This window comes from Rutidosis leptorrhynchoides, chromosome 3 (genome assembly GCF_046630445.1).
Source record: "Rutidosis leptorrhynchoides isolate AG116_Rl617_1_P2 chromosome 3, CSIRO_AGI_Rlap_v1, whole genome shotgun sequence".
NCBI classification, from domain to species: Eukaryota; Viridiplantae; Streptophyta; class Magnoliopsida; order Asterales; family Asteraceae; genus Rutidosis; species Rutidosis leptorrhynchoides.
Window position 1 is genome coordinate 687,106,338 of NC_092335.1, and position 18,641 is coordinate 687,124,978.

At 34.1% G+C, this 18,641-nt stretch overlaps 2 protein-coding genes across 2 annotated transcripts in view; both read left to right on the forward strand.

Annotated features, from left to right (window-relative positions):
- Nucleotides 1-237: 237 nt before the first annotated feature.
- LOC139899476 (uncharacterized) lies at nucleotides 238-5,414 on the forward strand. Its single transcript, XM_071882304.1, has 7 exons — nucleotides 238-804; nucleotides 1,872-1,941; nucleotides 2,113-2,168; nucleotides 3,261-3,336; nucleotides 3,472-3,508; nucleotides 4,066-4,180; nucleotides 5,011-5,414. The coding sequence occupies exons 1-7, from the start codon at nucleotides 476-478 to the stop codon at nucleotides 5,222-5,224; spliced, it is 897 nt and encodes a 298-aa protein (XP_071738405.1). The 5' UTR covers nucleotides 238-475; the 3' UTR covers nucleotides 5,225-5,414.
- A 1,971-nt stretch (nucleotides 5,415-7,385) lies between these two features.
- Nucleotides 7,386-18,641, forward strand: part of LOC139902709 (uncharacterized) — a 28,926-nt gene continuing 17,670 nt past the window's right edge. The window contains exons 1-6 of the mRNA XM_071885313.1: nucleotides 7,386-7,481; nucleotides 7,600-7,656; nucleotides 7,803-7,845; nucleotides 7,917-8,046; nucleotides 14,689-14,808; nucleotides 14,948-15,065. Of these exons, the coding sequence (XP_071741414.1) occupies nucleotides 7,406-7,481; nucleotides 7,600-7,656; nucleotides 7,803-7,845; nucleotides 7,917-8,046; nucleotides 14,689-14,808; nucleotides 14,948-15,065 (544 nt within the window). The 5' untranslated portion in view covers nucleotides 7,386-7,405. The remainder of the gene's footprint in view (nucleotides 7,482-7,599; nucleotides 7,657-7,802; nucleotides 7,846-7,916; nucleotides 8,047-14,688; nucleotides 14,809-14,947; nucleotides 15,066-18,641) is intronic.

Here is an 18,641-nt window from a genome sequence, read left to right on the forward strand (position 1 = left end):
TGCAGTGGTAACATTAACACTTTAATAGTGAAAATAATTGAAAAACTCTGGTTAAGTCGCTACTACAACTGTTGCAATTAGCAATCTTTTGTAACACACTCGAAGCATATATATGTAGTTTCAGTACTACAAGTGTTGACTCGTAATAGTTTCATTAGGTAAAAACTCGCTCGAATTAATTGCAGTAACTAATTTTGTTGTTGAAAAATTACATTCACCGGTTATGGTGTCACAAACTCATCACATAATCGCGCCTCACCGTCAATGGTCGCTACCATCCACTTTCACTGCCGTAATCCATCTTTGTCTACCACCGCATCCCGCCTCACCGTCGAACTATCATCGTTATCGTCGGATCCTTCCTACGGTGACACACCCTCTCCGTGCATATCTAACTCATCCGCAAATTAGCATCCTAACCCTAGTGTCAGAATTCCTAAAATTGATCTCCTCAGATAAATTCGCTTAAATAACAATGGAATCAAACACGTTATCATCATCATCATCATCAACTGATATTGTCGTGGAAGAATTCAACAAAACAAAGAAAGATTGGGATGATGCGTATTTACAAACCCTAGCTCACATTCAAGCAATTGAAAATTACGGCAAAAAATCAAGTGATGATAATGATAATAAAAACAAGGAATCTTTGCAGAGATTGAATGGTCTTGCTCAAGATGGAATTGCTACATTGACTACTGCACAATTCAATCTTGACCTTTTGACACCACAACTTCCATCTGATGATCATATTGAAAATGCCCAATTCACTCTTCAATCATGGAGTAAACAAATTCAAAGGTTCGTTTCAGATTTTTTACTTTGATTTTGGCAATTGAGTTGTTATTAGTCTATTAGGTTTCTACTATTGTTAGTAGAATTAATAATTATCGTCTTGTTGCTTTTTAGTATTAGTATATGATATTTAAAAGTAGATAGCATTGCCAGTTGAAAGTGATTAAATTGATACAGAACCATTTGGATTGTGTTTTATTTTTTTTATTGCTTAGGGATTAAAAAAAATGTGTCCAAAATAAGCACCACTTTACCATTTAATAATTAGTCAACTTTCCCCTCTAAAATATGCTAAAATGCAGATGTGTTCGAATACTTTTATCAGTGGTTATTGCATCAAGCTATAAGTAGATGAAATATGTGTTCCCAATCACCCTCATTAACAGTTTTTTATAGTTGTAATAATCGTGTTTGGTTACGTTTGATTATGTAAATTTACGTCTTATATAGTGTGATTTTAGAATCAGTTTTGTTGCAGTAATTCGTAAACTCGTTAATTGATGATTTGACCTTGTATGCTTAGATAGTTATGATCAGTTTCTCTATTATCTATCACTAGAAACTGACTATCTACGACTTGAAAAGACAATAGTTAAGATAATCATAATCCTATGTAAATAAGATCCCAAACATCCCCACAGCATATGGAAGTATACATCATCAAGATTACATGTATATAACTAAGTAAATATTGTTTCCGTGTTTGTTTGTTTGGTTTTGGTAATTATAAATGTTATTGAAATTGAAATACTTGGCAAAGAAAAGGTAACTAAAGGTAAACGATGAGTTTTTATAACTTTGTATTTGTTATTTACAGCTGTATCAATATAACTTGTATAAGATTTGATTCAATTAATAGTCTTATACTGGAACAAATGTACCGTTTGATTTCATTATTTTGCAAAGTTTAATGATTATTATAGGACGATTAGCTAGTTGGATGGTTAATGGTTTTAGACGTTGGATGATTCTATCAATAACTTGTGAAATGACCATAAATAAATGAATGTTTGTCGGTTTATACCATATACATGTGACTTAATTACAAGTACAATGATTTTATTTTTTGCAAGTCTACGGTCAAGTCTGAGAAATGCTAATCTACAAGCAAAGGCTAATATGAGGAAAGCGGCCCAAGAAGAGGTAATAAACTTTTAATCAGGTTTACTTATATAAATGTGTAGATCACTTTTTAATTAAAGCTTGAGGAAATATGATTAAACTTCAGTATTAACTTAAATTAAACTTGAGATAAATGTTAGCAACAAAAGTATTATAATTACATAAAAGTTAAAATCTTATATCTGTCATCAGAGGGAGCTTCTTTTGGGAGGTGGAGAAGAGTCTACAGTACGAAGACGTAATTTACAGTATGTATTTCTTTTTGTATATTCCTTATGTTTATTTTTGTCACAGTATAGATTATTTTTTTTTATTTTTTTTTTTTCGGCGAAAAGGGAGATTCATATTATTACGAGTAACAAAGTTCATTCATCAAAGCGATGAAGTGAACCTAATACAAAGTCTTATAAGTCATAAACGATAAAAGTAAAATTACAACAACTAAAATTGCTTAGATCGGAAGACACAAAAGTCCGGGATTGAAAACTTTCTGGCATCTTTACATTCAACTATGTAGCCAAACACATCCCAAGTGGACACCGAGACGATCGATCTGTTACGACCTCTTAACCGTTTAAAAAGTTTAATCTGTTTAATTGGCACTTTGTCGATGAATCTTAAGGCTGAAAGTTTCAACCTTGATTCACAGTCAACATAATCTCCTGTTTAGAATCACCGATTTTGTTGGAGTGATTCCTTTTTTTTATGAAATCTCTAATTACCATCTCGGATTTCGTGTAGCTAACGTAAATGGTTCTGCCATTTAATATTGTTCCGTTCAAAGAGGAGATGGCATCAGAAGCCTGTTCGACTTCATTGAATTTCACGAAAGTAAAATTACGACCTTGTTTCCAAGCCATGCCTTGAATGGGTCCAAATCGTTTGAGCGCGTTTTTGATGATGAACGGGTTTGAGAATTTTGAAATTCCACCAATGAACACTGTGGATTTTTTTGGGGAAATTGTTTTGGTGTGATGTGTTTTGTTTAGGGTCTGGTAAAAGTGTTGGTGAAATTTGGGATTAATTGGTATGTTGTTTGGGAAGGTAGGCTGGAATTGAGACATAGTAACGATGATGAAGGTGACCGGAGATGGTGGAAATTTGAATTTTCCGATGAGTGCCGTTAGGCACTATTCACGAGGTTAAGTGTGTGTGTATATATTACCCACGTTTGCAGCCAATTAGTTGTATGAGCCCAATATCTATTAAAATACCTTGGTTGTCACAGTATAGATTATAAAATTTCTGTAATGATTCCATTAAGAACCTGAAATGTGACCCATATCAATATTTTTTTTTTTTTACCCGTAACTGTTAATACGTGCTAAAATTAACTTCAGGACAAAAGCTGGAATGACATCTGCAGCAGAAAGCATTACAGAAAGTCTCCGTCGTACAAGGCAGATGATGGTTCAGGTATTTATCATTTACATTTTGTGGCGTATACATTTAATATCAATTATTTAATTAATATTTAAAAAAGTAGAAGCTTTATTTGACTTCAAAATATGATGCATACTATGGTTTGCTCATGTGTTTGTTCGTTTACAGGAGGTTGAACGTAGTGGAAGCACACTCATGGCTTTTGGTATGTCTCATCTTATTATTTCAGCTTTTTAATTTTTTTTTTTTTTTAATGATATAATTTGGGGTGTGTTTGGATGAAAGTAGCTGGAGCTTGGAGCTGGAGCTGGAGCTGGAGCTTATGAGATAGAGCTGGAGCTGGAGCTTATTTTTTAAGCTGGTAGCTGGAGCTTATTATTTCTTATAAGTGTTTGGTAAACTAGCTGGAGCTTATTTTTCAATTCATAAGCTCTACTTTTTTTCATAAGCTACTAAAAGTAGCTTATTTTTTCAGAGCTTATGATTTTCATAAGCTCTACTTTTTTTCTCTACCAAACGAAGCTTATGACTTGGAGCTTATTAAAATCATAAGCTCAAGCTCCTATAAGCTCTCATAAGCTCCAACAAGCTCGTCACCCAAACACACCCTTGGTATGTGCTTCTTGTGGTTTTAGTCATTTTATAAAATGACAAAAAGTGATTATATTGAAAATTGTAGTCTGTTTGTGAATTGGTGATGTAAGTTTCTTATATTAGTTAAATAAAAATAAATAAAAGTTTATTATGTTTTGTTGAATGCAGAGGAATCAACAGGAGTGTTAAAGAAAGCAGAAAGTGAATACAAGGGTCATAGATCATTACTGATGCGCACTCGTAACTTACTTTCTACTATGAAACGCCAAGATGTTCTTGACAGGTTGGTTGGACAAATCATTAGTTTATTGCTAGAGGTGGGAAAATGGGTCATTTTGGTGGCTTGGGTACATATCAAAACGGGTTCCATTTAATACTTGACCTTATTTGATACTAGTCAAATGGGTTGGGTCAACCCGTCCTTGTACTTTCTTCTTTTTCCATTCTTTTTATGTAGAAGTGATTGATGTTTTGAGTCACACTATGTAATTTCAAAATAATCCTAAGTTTTCTCAATCAATCTAGGAAATAGAAATATTAGGAGTAACACTTCAGGGTTTAAAAAAAAAAAAAAAAAAAAAAAAAAAAACCTCTACCAATTTGACCAATTAGAATTTAGAGATACAGTTCAACTCATTTATAGTTTAATGGGTTGAAATATCCATTTTTAGTTGAAACCTTTAGTGTTTATCCTTTTTAGTTTTATTGCCAGAGGTGGAGAAATGGGTGCTTTTGGTGGTTTTTGTATATATCAAAACGGGTTCGAGTCAAAACTTGAAATTTTGTGATTCAGGTCAAATGGGTCAGTTCAACCCGTCAATGTGTGTACTTTATGTAGAAGTGATTGATGTTTTGAGTCTGACTATATAATATATTTGAAAAATCAAGAAATATCTTAATCACTTTAGGGGATAGAAAACATGGTAGTAACACTTCAGGCTTGTTTGGCCCATTTCAATTTTTTAATTTTTTTAAGTGTACTAGTTTGACCCATTAATGATAAACTCTTTTCTATGTAAGTGGGTTCATATTGTCATCTTTAGTTAATATATTTTGTGATTGATATTATTCTTTTTAGAGTAGTTTCTAATAGTGTAATTATATGGTGGGCAGGATTATACTTGCTACGGGGTTTGTGTTATTCTCCCTAGCTGTTTTATATGTGGTTTCAAAGAGAATTGGAATACTAAAGTTGCAGAGAAAGGTGATAGGTGCAATTAAAGCCGGTATGGCTGCCGGAGATGCAGAAGTTGCCATTAATCACCTTGCTCAAGTCAATGAACCTGTTGACTTTGATTTAGGACAGCCAATGCATGATGAACTTTGACTAGTTTAATCACAAATGAACAATAAACATACAAGTCTAACGTGTATATTTTGTAAGCAACGGGATGCTTTTGTCTTCAGTTTGCTGAGATTTAGCTTGTTTACTTGTTACTATTGTACTTGTTCTATTTAGCTTTGAATTTTGAGATCAAACATACGGAGTAATCATCTTCGTGAGTTGTAATTGATATATATGCTTTTTACTAACTATTATCGGTCTATGGGTTAGTTGCTAAAAATGGTAATTCTCTTTGATCAAAGTTTATTTCTGGTATCCAGGTTTGTTTAAACCATAACAATCCACGGGGTCATGATTTATGGTCATCTGTAAAATGCTAAAGTGGCAAATGATGACGTTCATATTCGAAAAGTAAATCATAACTAATGATTTAGGGGTTAATAATGTAATTTTACTTCCATAAGCTCCTAGCTTATTTTCATAAGATACTTTAACTAGTTTTTTTTTTTTTTCCAGAGCTTATTTTTTCCATAAGCTCTGGAATATTTGTTTACCGAACAAGACTAGAAGCTGTAGCTTATAAAAAAAATAAGCTTAAGCTCTCATAAGCTCATAAAAATTGTGTCGCCACACACACCCTAAGTCTGTTTCTTTTAACAGCAAAAATTTTGTTCAACAAAAACCCTCTAACAAAACGCTAAAAGTATTACAACCACTTTTAAAGTCAATCGTTCCAACTAATGTATATTTTTCCTCTACTTGCAAACCAATTAAACGAATACAATTGAATAGAATCGAAAATGCAATCCTTCTTCGACTTTTTAGAAATGAAAACAACACCATTACGCAATTTCCAAACGTGCCAAACCATGCTAGCAATAACCGTGAACATAACCTCCTTCGAAGAAGAATGAGCTTGCCAATTGTCGAACCATGTAAGCCATACATCCAAATTTGCAAAACTTGGAAACGCAAAATTGAACCACAATTAAACCAACCTCCATAACTTTAATGCTATAGGCCATTCAAATAAAATGTGATCCAACGATTCGACCCAACCATCACTTCAAATTATGTTTTCGAGTATTCTAAATTCTACCACACGCGATGCCCGCATGAATTCGTCTTAAGGGTTCCCTGTTGAAAGGGAGGTAAGACTGTAATAGTTCAACTAAGAAAACGATCTGGTCTGTGGCTTCCGACTTCGCATTCGGACCCCTCGGTCAGTGACTCCAAACCGCCGCTAAAAAACGGTAATATGTTAAATATATATGATGGACTGGATTAACCATATATATTTAGCTTAGTTGTTACCTCCATTTCCTAGGTGTTTGAAGGTTTCTTGTTCGAGTCTCGGTTGAGGTACTCATAATTCGATTTGCCTTGCAATTGGTTATGAACACTTCAGGGGGCTCTTTTAATGATGAGTTCTGTTCATATCTAGCAAAAGAATTCAGGCGTTTTTGTTGAGTGTGATATCCCGGTGTTTTCTTAACACTTGTGGAAATTAAGAATAATCTACGACTTCGAGTAGCTTGTGGCCCTCGCCTTCCAAAAAAATATATGATGGACTGGATTAGTAGCAATAAACCGAATAGAATAAAAGCCCATACTCTCAATCGGCCTACTTATTATTATGGGTCACAAGCCTATTTAAAATGAGTCACAAGCCCATTTAACATGATAAAAGGTAAAAAGTAATACCCCAAATGGGTGGTTGAGTAGTAGCTGCTTGGGAATATGGAAAGAAGACCCGGTTCAATCCTCACCAACTCTAATTTGGAACCTTACTTTAAAAAAACGGTACTTATTTACTTGCTTAATTGATTAGTTCTTGCTCTACGGTTTAATTTTTTTAAAGCTTTTGCTAATATTCTGAATTGCTGTAATGCTGCTCCTCGATGTGTTGATGTTGGTTTGAAGACCTTAGCAATACCGAAGGTAATTACCAAAAATTTGTGCAGCTTATTGGCTATTGTGAAGACGTTGAGGATATATTGGTCAATTCAATTGAACTTCTTTTAATGAAAAATGTGAACCAAACAAGTTTTAGGATTTAAATCCGTTGGGATTAATTGTTGCTCTATGGTTTAAATTAAGAGGGTTTGATTTTTTAATTTTATCTCTACTGCTGCTGATTGTTGTTATTACTGTACAACCTCACTACATGAACATTTAATTTGAAGTCCTGCTGCACATTTTAATTTTGTGTTTTGGTTATGTATGCAGCTAGTGATAATAATAAATATATATAACAACAAGACTTTGAATATCACAGGCTACTACAAAGATATGAAAGGTTCGTTACACTAGCTTATATATGAAAGATATGTATGTATGTACGTATGTATGCACCTTCTTAATATATTGTGGTTGTGGACTAATTAACAATAAATGGGCTTCTGATTGATTTTCAGGTCTGAAAAAATGCAGCACAAATATCAACTTGGGCACAAAGCAAAAACCAATGAAAGGTATGATTCTAATTAGTTAATACTCCATCTAATTAGTACATCCTGAGTGTATATATCACTTGATAATATCTTGCTATTGGCTAGCTAGGCCTTGTGTGTGTATCACCTGATGCAGCAACATCTGTTTGTTTGTTTGTTTGTTTCAGTATGTTCAAACAAGAAGAAAAACAAGGGGGTAGATAAACAAGGTATCCACTAGAAACAACAATATCAATGTCTATATCTTACTCACTGCACATCAACATTTTCTATTATATTTCAGGAGGTTGTCTTGTTGATGAAGCTGTGTTGGATAAAAACATTAACAAGTCTCCAAATGTCTACAAACTTCCTTTGAAAGAAGAGGACCGCGAAAGTTGGATCAAGTTTTTGGAGCTGGTTAAGTGGATGGTATGTAATGCGGAATTGGGGATCGATGGCTTAAACAAATACACAAATTAATTATCGAATAACAACTTGTGCCAATAAGGATAAATAAAGCAAGGTGACAAACTTGCTTGGAACCAACACAAAAGGCTACGGCCTGTTTTGTTTTGTTTTCTTTATTATCAATCAACAAAAACTGACTTTTCAAAATAACCTACAAGTCCTTTTAAACTAACAATAGATAGATACGGATAAGTTTGAAAAAGAGATAAACATAAAAATTCAAAAACTAAACAAAGACTCCTAGACCACTTCCACTTCCACTTCTTTATATTGTTATCCTACACCAACTCGGCAGATTGCAAGCCCACGATCCTGACTCCCTTGTTTGGCCCAAAACCGTTTCATCCTTTCGACCCAATAATTCTGATCCACAGACTGTTAGAAATAAAAAGACAGCAAGATTAACTTTTACAAAAAGGGAAACATACCTTTATTTTTTCCATGATATTGTCATATAGCCGTTAGGCTATTCTCTGTATAAGTTCAGCTTTTATCTTCCAAATGTAAAAACTCAATTAAGTGAAAATATTCAATACTCAAGCAAAATACAATTACAATTCTTATTTTAACATGGCATCAGAGCTTGTGTTGATGATCTAAATCATTCAATCACAGCAATTTAAATCATTTGCCTATTTTTTTTCGTTTGAGTGGTTATCATGGCAGAACATGACAGCCAAACTCAACTCATTACAGAATTAACTAGCCAATTGGCTAGAATTCTCCAAACCAACAATGAAAATCAATCACAAAGGCATCCTGATTCTTTAAAAATCAGTGTTACCCTTAACAACTCAAATTATTCATTATGGTCTCGTATGATCAAGGTTGCCATCGGAGGTAAATCCGAGGCCCTCCTCAATCATTTAACCGAAGATCCACCATCAACCAACAACCAGAAGTGGAACCAGGAAGACTTGGTGGTATTTTCATGGATCATTCAAAATATAGAGCCACAAATTGCAAGCAATCTGACCCAGTTCCCTACAGCAAAAACCTTATGGAATGCCCTCATTACAACCTACAGTTCTGGTAAAGACAAACTCCAAACCTTTGATTTACATGTTAAAGCTAATAATATCAGGCAAGATGGTAAATCAACCGAAGAACTGTGGTTGAAATTGCAAGGAATCTGGGGTGAAATCGACACAAGGGATCCAAATCCCATGGAACATCCGAATGATATTGTCAAATATAACAACATCAGGTCAGAACAAAAACTTTTCCAGTTTTTAAATTCTTTAGATCATAAACATGACAATATCAAACGTGAGTTATTAAGAACCGATCCATTACCCACTGTCGAAGGAGCTTATGCTGCAATTCGAAAAGAAAATGCACACCAATTTATATTTAATAATAAAACGGATGCCTTTACCCAATCTGGCATAGCCACTGGTCTGGTAGCACCGGCATCAAAATCCAATGATTTCGACGGCCATGGTTTGCTATCAAGAAATCAACAGCGCCGGTCAGACTCCACGTCATCATCCCGAGATAAAGACAACCTTGAATGTACAAAGTGTGGTATGAAACGACATACCAGAGAACAATGCTTCAAGGTTATTGGATACCCCGATTGGTGGGCTGATAAACACAGAAAGGGAAAAGCCTCGATGGTAACGACGGCCACAACCAAGGGAAAACAGGAGGATAACGAAACCTGCACCACCACTCAAGGTGGTTTCGGTTTATTCACAGCCGAGCCACCATCATCATCATCATCATCCGGTGAAGGTAACAGGGGATTGGGATTAGGGATTAAATCCCCAAAAATCATACCCGACAAATTGAATAAAGTGGGTGGGGATAAATATGTCGATGAGTATGATGGGTTAGGAGTGTCGGTCACCAACTCAACACCCACCACCGAATTTAATTCCCCAAATTGTTTTATTGACACAAATAGTCCCTGTAATAATATAGTTGGTAATAAACAAATAAAACCTTTTTTCAATAAAACTAAAGATTTTAAAATTAAAAATAACGTTTCGTCAATTAATATTGTTTCAAATAAAACAAAAAGTAATGAGTGGATTATCGATTGTGGTGCCACCGATACTATGACTTTTAATAAAAATGATATTATTATAAATACGAAACCAAACAAAATCAAAATTAAAACCGCTAATGGCGGTATTATACAAGTCAAGGGCGGGGGAACAGTTGAAATCTCACCAAATTTAAAATTAAAAAACTGCCTTTATGTTCCCGATCTCTCCCATAAATTACTGTCTGTTAGTCACGTGACAAAAGAACTTAATTGTACCGTCTTATTACACCCTACATTCTGTATCTTACAGGACATCAGAACGGGGGAGATAGTTGGGCGTGGTACTGAACGGGATGGTCTATACTATGTGGATGAGGTCACTCAAGATTGTAGGATCATGCTAGCTCACGGGACTCCCGACAGACAAGCATGGTTGTGGCATAGACGTCTTGGTCATCCGTCTGCTGGATATTTACGCATTTTATTTCCTAATTTATTTTCTTCAAATAAAAGTATTGAGTGTGAAACTTGTATTTTGGCCAAAAGCCATCAAAACTCGTTTAAAACTAGTAATACAAAGACCGAACGTCCTTTTGCTTTAGTTCACTCCGATGTATGGGGACCCGCAAGGGTTAATGGGGGACACAATTTTCGATATTTTCTTTTATTTATTGATGATTGTACTCGTATGACTTGGACATATTTTTTAACTAACAAATCCGAAGTATTTGATAAATTTACTATTTTTTCAAACATGATTCAAACACAATTCCAAAGTAAAATACAAGTTTTAAGATCCGATAATGGTGGTGAATTTGTCAACAGTCAAATGCAACTCTTTTGTGAAGAAAGGGGTATTATTCATCAAACCACGTGTCCACACACACCTCAACAAAATGGGGTGGCTGAAAGAAAAAATCGTATTTTACTAGAAATAACCCGTGCTTTAATGATTGAATCTAATGTTCCAAGATCTTTTTGGCCTGAAGCTCTTGCCACTGCAACTTATCTTGTAAATAGACTCCCAACTAGAGCTTTAGAACTTAAGAACCCTCTTGAGGCCTTGACTAAATTTTATAAACCGCCATCTAATCTCACCCTAAGACCTCGAATATTTGGGTGCACGGTGTTTGTTCACATTCCTAAAATCGAACGAACCAAATTAGATGCGTGTGCTGAAAAATGTGTTTTTGTGGGATACGGGGTAAATCAAAAGGGGTATAGATGCTATAGTCCAAAAAGGAAACACATGTACACTACAATGAATTGTGATTTTTTGGAAACTGAATACTTCTATACCCAACACACAAGTCAGGGGGAGACAGACTTTGGTGACGCTGTGAGTTGGCTAGATATTCCATCATCTGAAGAAGTGACTCATCATACCACTCCACAAAGTCCTCCTCCAATCAGTACTACGGTTAATGATCTTCCCGACCATACAGAGGTAAATACCGAATCTCCTGATATTACTAATCATGAAAATTTAGAGGAGATTTTACAGGAAAATAGCGATCAAGTATATCCTGAAAATGAAACACAACAACAAGAACCGGAACGATATGTTCTTCCTCCAAGAATCAACCGAGGAATTCCTCCCAGGAGATACTCTCCTGAGAGAACTGTATCAAAATCAAGATATCCAATGGCAAATATTGCTAGAGGAAATCTATCAAAAGAAGCAACAAAGTTCACTTCCGCATTATACTCTGAAGAAATTCCAACAACGGTTGAACAAGCTCTAAAATCAACACACTGGAGGAAAGCAATGGAAGATGAAATGGAGGCTCTCAAGGTAAATAATACTTGGAAAAAATGTGTTCTTCCAGAATCAAAGAAACCAGTAGGATGTAGATGGGTATTCACAATCAAACACAAAGCCGATGGATCTGTCGAAAGATATAAAGCACGGCTTGTTGCCAAAGGGTACACTCAAACCTATGGCGTTGATTACTCAGAAACTTTCTCACCGGTTGCAAAAATTGATACTATTAGAATTCTTTTCTCCGTTGCCGCAAACAAAGACTGGCCACTTCACCAATTTGATGTTAAAAATGCTTTCCTACATGGAGAACTCAAAGAAGAAGTCTATATGGAAGGTCCTCCCGGTTTCACATCAGAATTCAAAGAAAGGGAAGTTTGTCATCTTAAAAAATCTCTTTATGGTTTAAAACAATCCCCTCGGGCTTGGTTTGGGCGTTTTACTATTGCTATGAAAAATTACGGTTTTAAACAAAGTAATTCCGACCATACTTTATTTTTAAAAAAAAGAGGAAACCTTATCACGTGTCTCATTATTTATGTTGACGACATGATTATCACAGGAAATGATCAAGAGGAAATTACAAACTTAAAAGCTAACCTTTTTAAAGAATTTGAAATGAAAGATCTCGGAGGTCATAAATACTTTCTGGGAATCGAAGTTTTACGTTCAAAAAGGGGAATTTTTATATGTCAAAAGAAATATATACTTGATCTTCTTGCAGAAACAGGAATGGTCGACTGCAAACCCGCGGATACTCCTATGATTCCAAACCTCAGGTTATATATAGAGGATGATGCCAAAGCAGCAGATCGAATTCAATACCAAAGGATCGTGGGAAAACTTATCTACCTAGCTCACACTCGTCCAGATATATCACATGCTGTTGGAGTTGTTAGTCAATTCATGCATCAACCACAACAACACCATATGGATGCAGTATGGAGGATTATCAAATATCTAAAAGGCACTGCAGAAGATGGAGTCCTGTTCGAGAAAAACAATCATCTAGAAGCACAAATATTCACCGATGCGGGTTACGGAGGAGAAAAGGGAGATAGAAAATCAACATCCGGATACTTTGCCTTTGTTGGAGGGAATTTGGTTACTTGGAGAAGCAAGAAACAAAAGGTTGTTGCCCTGTCTAGTGCTGAAGCTGAATTTCGGGGAATTTCACGAGGTGTAACCGAGGCTTTATGGATCAAGAAACTTTTGACGGAAATTGGTTTTCCTCCTAATACCTCGATCAAGATCATGTGTGACAACGAAGCGGCAATTGCAATTTCAGAAAATCCAGTTCAACACGATCGAACCAAACATATAGAAATTGACAGACACTTCATTAAAGAAAAATTAGAAGCCGAAATCATATCTTTACCTCACGTCCGATCAGAAGACCAACTAGCAGATATCTTAACCAAGTCCGTCAACGGAAGACTTTTCAAAGGAATACTCTCCAAGTTGAACATCGGAAACCCCACTATTCAACTTGCAGGGGAGTGTTAGAAATAAAAAGACAGCAAGATTAACTTTTACAAAAAGGGAAACATACCTTTATTTTTTCCATGATATTGTCATATAGCCGTTAGGCTATTCTCTGTATAAGTTCAGCTTTTATCTTCCAAATGTAAAAACTCAATTAAGTGAAAATATTCAATACTCAAGCAAAATACAATTACAATTCTTATTTTAACACAGACCCGACCCAATAATCTTGCAATCCACTCCGCACAAGCTCAATATGTTTACTAAATCCTGCATCATCCTCCCTTTCTTCGAAAAGACTCGTCCTCGAGTCAACAACATCACCGCTACAATCGATAAATGGTGACAAATTAGCAACATTAACAGTTGTGAATATATGATAATGAACCGGGACTTCAGTCTTATATGTGTTGTCATTAACTTTTCCAGACACACAATAAGAACCATTAGTTGTCTCTTCTTCACTATCACAAGTGATTGGCGACACCAAAGGTGTCAAACTAATATTCATCCCATCTGCTTGTGTCCCTTCTTCCTCTTCCTCACCGTAAGTATCATAGATAGGTACGGTGTCTTCAACCACACAAGGTTCGGGGACGTACTCCATGTTAAAAACTTGATCAACCGAATCAACAAAGTCATCCGGTTGAGGCTTTCTTGAAAATTCAAGATTTTCAAGCTTCATCTCTATATTACGCAAGAGATGTTGCATGTCTTCCAACTCTTGAATCTTGCGATTCAATCTCTCGAACTCAATTTGTTTAGCCATGCCTGAAATCTGATACCAAATAATGCGGAATTGTGGATCGATGGCTTAAACAAATACACAAATTAATTATTGAATAACAACTTGTGCCAATAAGGATAAATAAAGCAAGGTGACAAACTTGCTTGGAACCAACACAAAAGGCTACGGCCTGTTTTGTTTTGTTTTCTTTATTATCAATCAACAAAAACTGACTTTTCAATATAACCTACAAGTCCTTTTAAACTAACAATAGATAGATACGGATAAGTTTGAAAAAGAGATAAACATAAAAATTCAAAAACTAAACAAAGACTCCTAGACCACTTCCACTTCCACTTCCACTTCTTTATATTGTTATCCTACACCAACTCGGCAGATTGCAAGCCCACGATCCTGACTCCCTTGTTTGGCCCAAAACCGTTTCATCCTTTCGACCCAATAATTCTGATCCACAGACCCGACCCAATAATCTTGCAATCCACTCCGCACAAGCTCAATATGTTTACTAAATCCTGCATCAGTATGTACTATCATTAATTTAATTCATCGATCATTCTTTTAATTTTTACATTACATACATAACAGCCTGCTGCTGCATGCCTTAATTAATGACAGCCTGGTGGTGCTTCTGATATACCACGTTATAGTAGGGGATGGCCAATTGAAGGTCATCATCCATTGGTAGCTGTTATACGTGATTTCGCCACTGCTGCTTACAATGAGGTCATCCATAAGGTATATTTCTTTCTTTCTAACATTTGATCACAATCATATTCTATGGTTTTTTTTTTTTTTTTTTTTTTTTTTTTTTTTAATTATTTATTTATTAACTCTCAAATGTTCTTTTCTCAAATATATATAATCTTTGTTGTAGTACGTTAAGAACTGGGAAAACAGTATCATGTCTCATCCTGAGGTTAGGATCTGGACATTCGCTAAACATGACGATCACTATTGCTTCCACATGGAGATGGAAGCTGATGTTGCGAAACGTAACCTTTATTTTGAACGGATTTGAGTTATTTTGTTACACGAATTTATTTCTTGTATATATGGTGTTTTAATGAATTCAGGTTGATTTCACACATATATAGGCAACTGGTCCTATCCGCGTAGTTTAGTTTTATAGGTAAATCTGATTCGTTCCACAGGGAGATGGAGTGTTTAATGGTTTTTAATAGTCTTTGATGTTAAACTAATTTAAAGGGGGTTTTGTATTTGGAATTTATAATATAACAATAATGGAAAATAACTTAACTAATTTACTTCATAAATAAAATTACAAGATTACAAGATTTAACTTAAAAAGGAACTAAATGAAATTATACTAATTATGATTCAACAATTTTATTACTAAATGATAATTAATTAAAACAATAACTTTTAATAAAACTATATGATTAGAATTTTGTTTTGAGCAATTATAATATAAATTTATTTAAATTAACTAAATGACATGTTTTAATTAAAATTAATATAAACTAATAGGAATTATAATAATTAACTAATTATAAGCTAATTACTAATTTTAAATTATATTAATACTAATTATAAGATTAAAACATTCTAACCTAATTATAACCTAATTATAACCTAATATAAATTAATAAACTAATTATAATAATATTCTATTCAAAACCCTAATTTTGACCTAAATTATATGAAACCCTAAATTTTAACCTAAAATATATGAAACCCTAAATTTTAACCTAAACTATATGAAACCCTAAATTACATGATATGTTAATTATTCGGAGTGATATGTTTAATTATACGGAGTGATATTTTTTTTTTTTAGTGAATAATAATAATACGTAAATAATAATGATAATAATGATTTTACAATATATATAAAAAAAAGAGTGTTTACTTAAATGTGTCACCCCTAGGTCCATGGATTGTTTTAAGTTAAGCTCGTATAAAAATGTTTAGTAATAAACTTATATTTTTCTTTCGAATAAATATAAAGTTTTGACAAACTAAATTAAATCTAATTTTCACCGGATTTTATTTAGTTAGTTACTAGTCCCTAAGTATTTAAATTGAGACCCAACCCAGTTTTGACCTTCGCCAAAACCCAAATCATAACGGTTTCCCTTTTTACAATTTCACTATTATATGACTAGTGATATTACCCAAACCACCGAACTTTATTTTTAATTTAGTGTTAGTAAATTATTCATAAGCTCGTCTAAATCACTTTTAATGTTGAAGCTTAATTTATATAAATAAAAATAACTTTCGTTATTTTTATCTCATAAATTAAGTGACAGGGGTTAAATATCCAATTACATAATAATGGTTCATTTAATTAGGCTCAATATTAAAAACACTTAAGTTACATTTTTATTTTGCAAATGATAACAATCCATTTCACTAGGGGCTCTACATCTAAGCAAACACTAGGAAAATTTAGCTACTCATTATGCTAGGGTAAACATAAAAATAAAAATATACAAACATAATAATAACGATAAAAATTGATAACGATAATTTTAACGGAATATACTTACTAAAAATTCTTCACTTTCATTAACTTCAAATGGTAGAAAATTACAATAACAACACCCTTTCACGCGTACAATAATACCCTTAATCACGAACAATACACCCCTTAAAACTGAAACTATCCTAAAAATTGAACCTTGAAACTGAAATTAATACGAAGTACTTGGTAAAAATAAAAAGATAATAATAGTTGTGTGGTATCTCTCCTTTTTCCTCTACGTACTCTAAAATGTATGTGTGTATGTTGTATGGATTTTTGCACCAACTCTTGGAACTCTCTCTCTCTTTTTGTTGACTACTGGCTCTCTGACTACTTTCTAAATTATGTGTCTCTCTTCAAAATATGTGTACCTCTTTATATATCCTCCATCCTTCACAATATATCCCATATTTTATTAGAAGAGTAGTAGGTGTACTTGAGTATACACCTCTTTTAATTCTGTACAGCTGAAAAGCACTGAAGTTGTAATATTAAATTCAAAAGGCAACCGTCCCATTTTCTTTTGTTCAAGTACTCCGCATTATAGATAGATGGATGATTAAACAAAGAACTCAACTGCTCCTCCTTTTTGATGTAAAGCTCATCTTTCATAATTCTCTTATTCTCTTAGATTTAATTTAATACATAAAGCAACAACACAAACCTAATGTATTATTATTTTTTATTCATCATGGGTTTGAGTCATATGCAATTCATCTTTGGTAGGTCGACAAAATACCTATGCTTCGTGGGCTTGTACCTCATGTTCTGTTGCTTGTACATTCTCGTGTTTTGACATATTCTTCATTCTTCGCTCTTCGTCATTCACTTTTATTTATTTGTACAATTACAACCGAAAAGTGATACAAATACAAATACAAACTTATTATTTTGGACCGATATTGCGACTAAATATATGTTCATTTTGAGCAATATCAAAATACCCTACACTTAAACATTGCTTGTCCTCAAGCAATTACATCTTTTAAACAGAATTGGAACATTACATATTTTTCCTTATCGAACATTAAATCACACAACACACGCTACACGAAATGAAACACACGCTATATGGAATAAGTTGGAAACACTACACAATTTTTATTGAATCACACGCACACCACACGAAATGAAAACACACGCTTTATGAAATGAATTGGAAACGCCACAATTTTATTGGATCACACACACACACCACACGAAATGAAAATCCTGGCAACAGAAACAAAGTTGAAACTCGTGATTAGGGTTTAAAAATTTGGATCCTTAGGGAAAATTGGACCTTGTGAAAACGTTTTATGATTTTATAAAATGTCATGCTAGTTTTTATACTAGACACGTTTTCCGGTTTTAACCTTAAATTCCGGTTGAGGGTAACTGAAAACCGAAGTCTCAGTCGGCGATAAGCAAGCTATTCGCCCCCATGATTGTAGTATCATGGAACTTGAAGCCGAATGTCCAAAAATAGTTTTACACAATATAATTCATAAAATAGCATAAGTTTTAGAACAAAATTATATCGTGTCCAAATATCATCGGTGAACCATGAGTTTGCACACCTCAATTTGTTATGGCATATGTATGTTGACCGCGGTCAAACATAGATGCGGTTGATCTTTACGGAGATCATCCATCTGGGGATTAGATTCATTAGTCTTAAAAGCTAATTTGCATTGTGCCCCCCCATTGTACGAGACAGATCCATCTCATGGTTAGGATAAGTCTGACCACCAAAAACCCTGTTTGATGCTGAGGTGAGGTGGATTTCCAGCCGATGATAGAGATGACTTTTCAAGACTTTTCGTCAACCTACAGCTGTTCTGGACTACACCTTCTAACATAAGTTAGCAAGTGTGTCAATTCGGAAGACTTTACTTCCTTACGGGATGGATTTGATTCATCCTATATTACTCGTGATAATGGAATATTCAGGTTTATACATTCTGTAGCAATGATATCTGCAATAAACTTCAAAGAAACATGTGATAAATGGTTCTCAATATAAGGATTTATAAATTCTTGTTATAAATGGTTTTCTTTTATAAGTTTTAAACAAATAAACTTATGTATTTTTAATGTA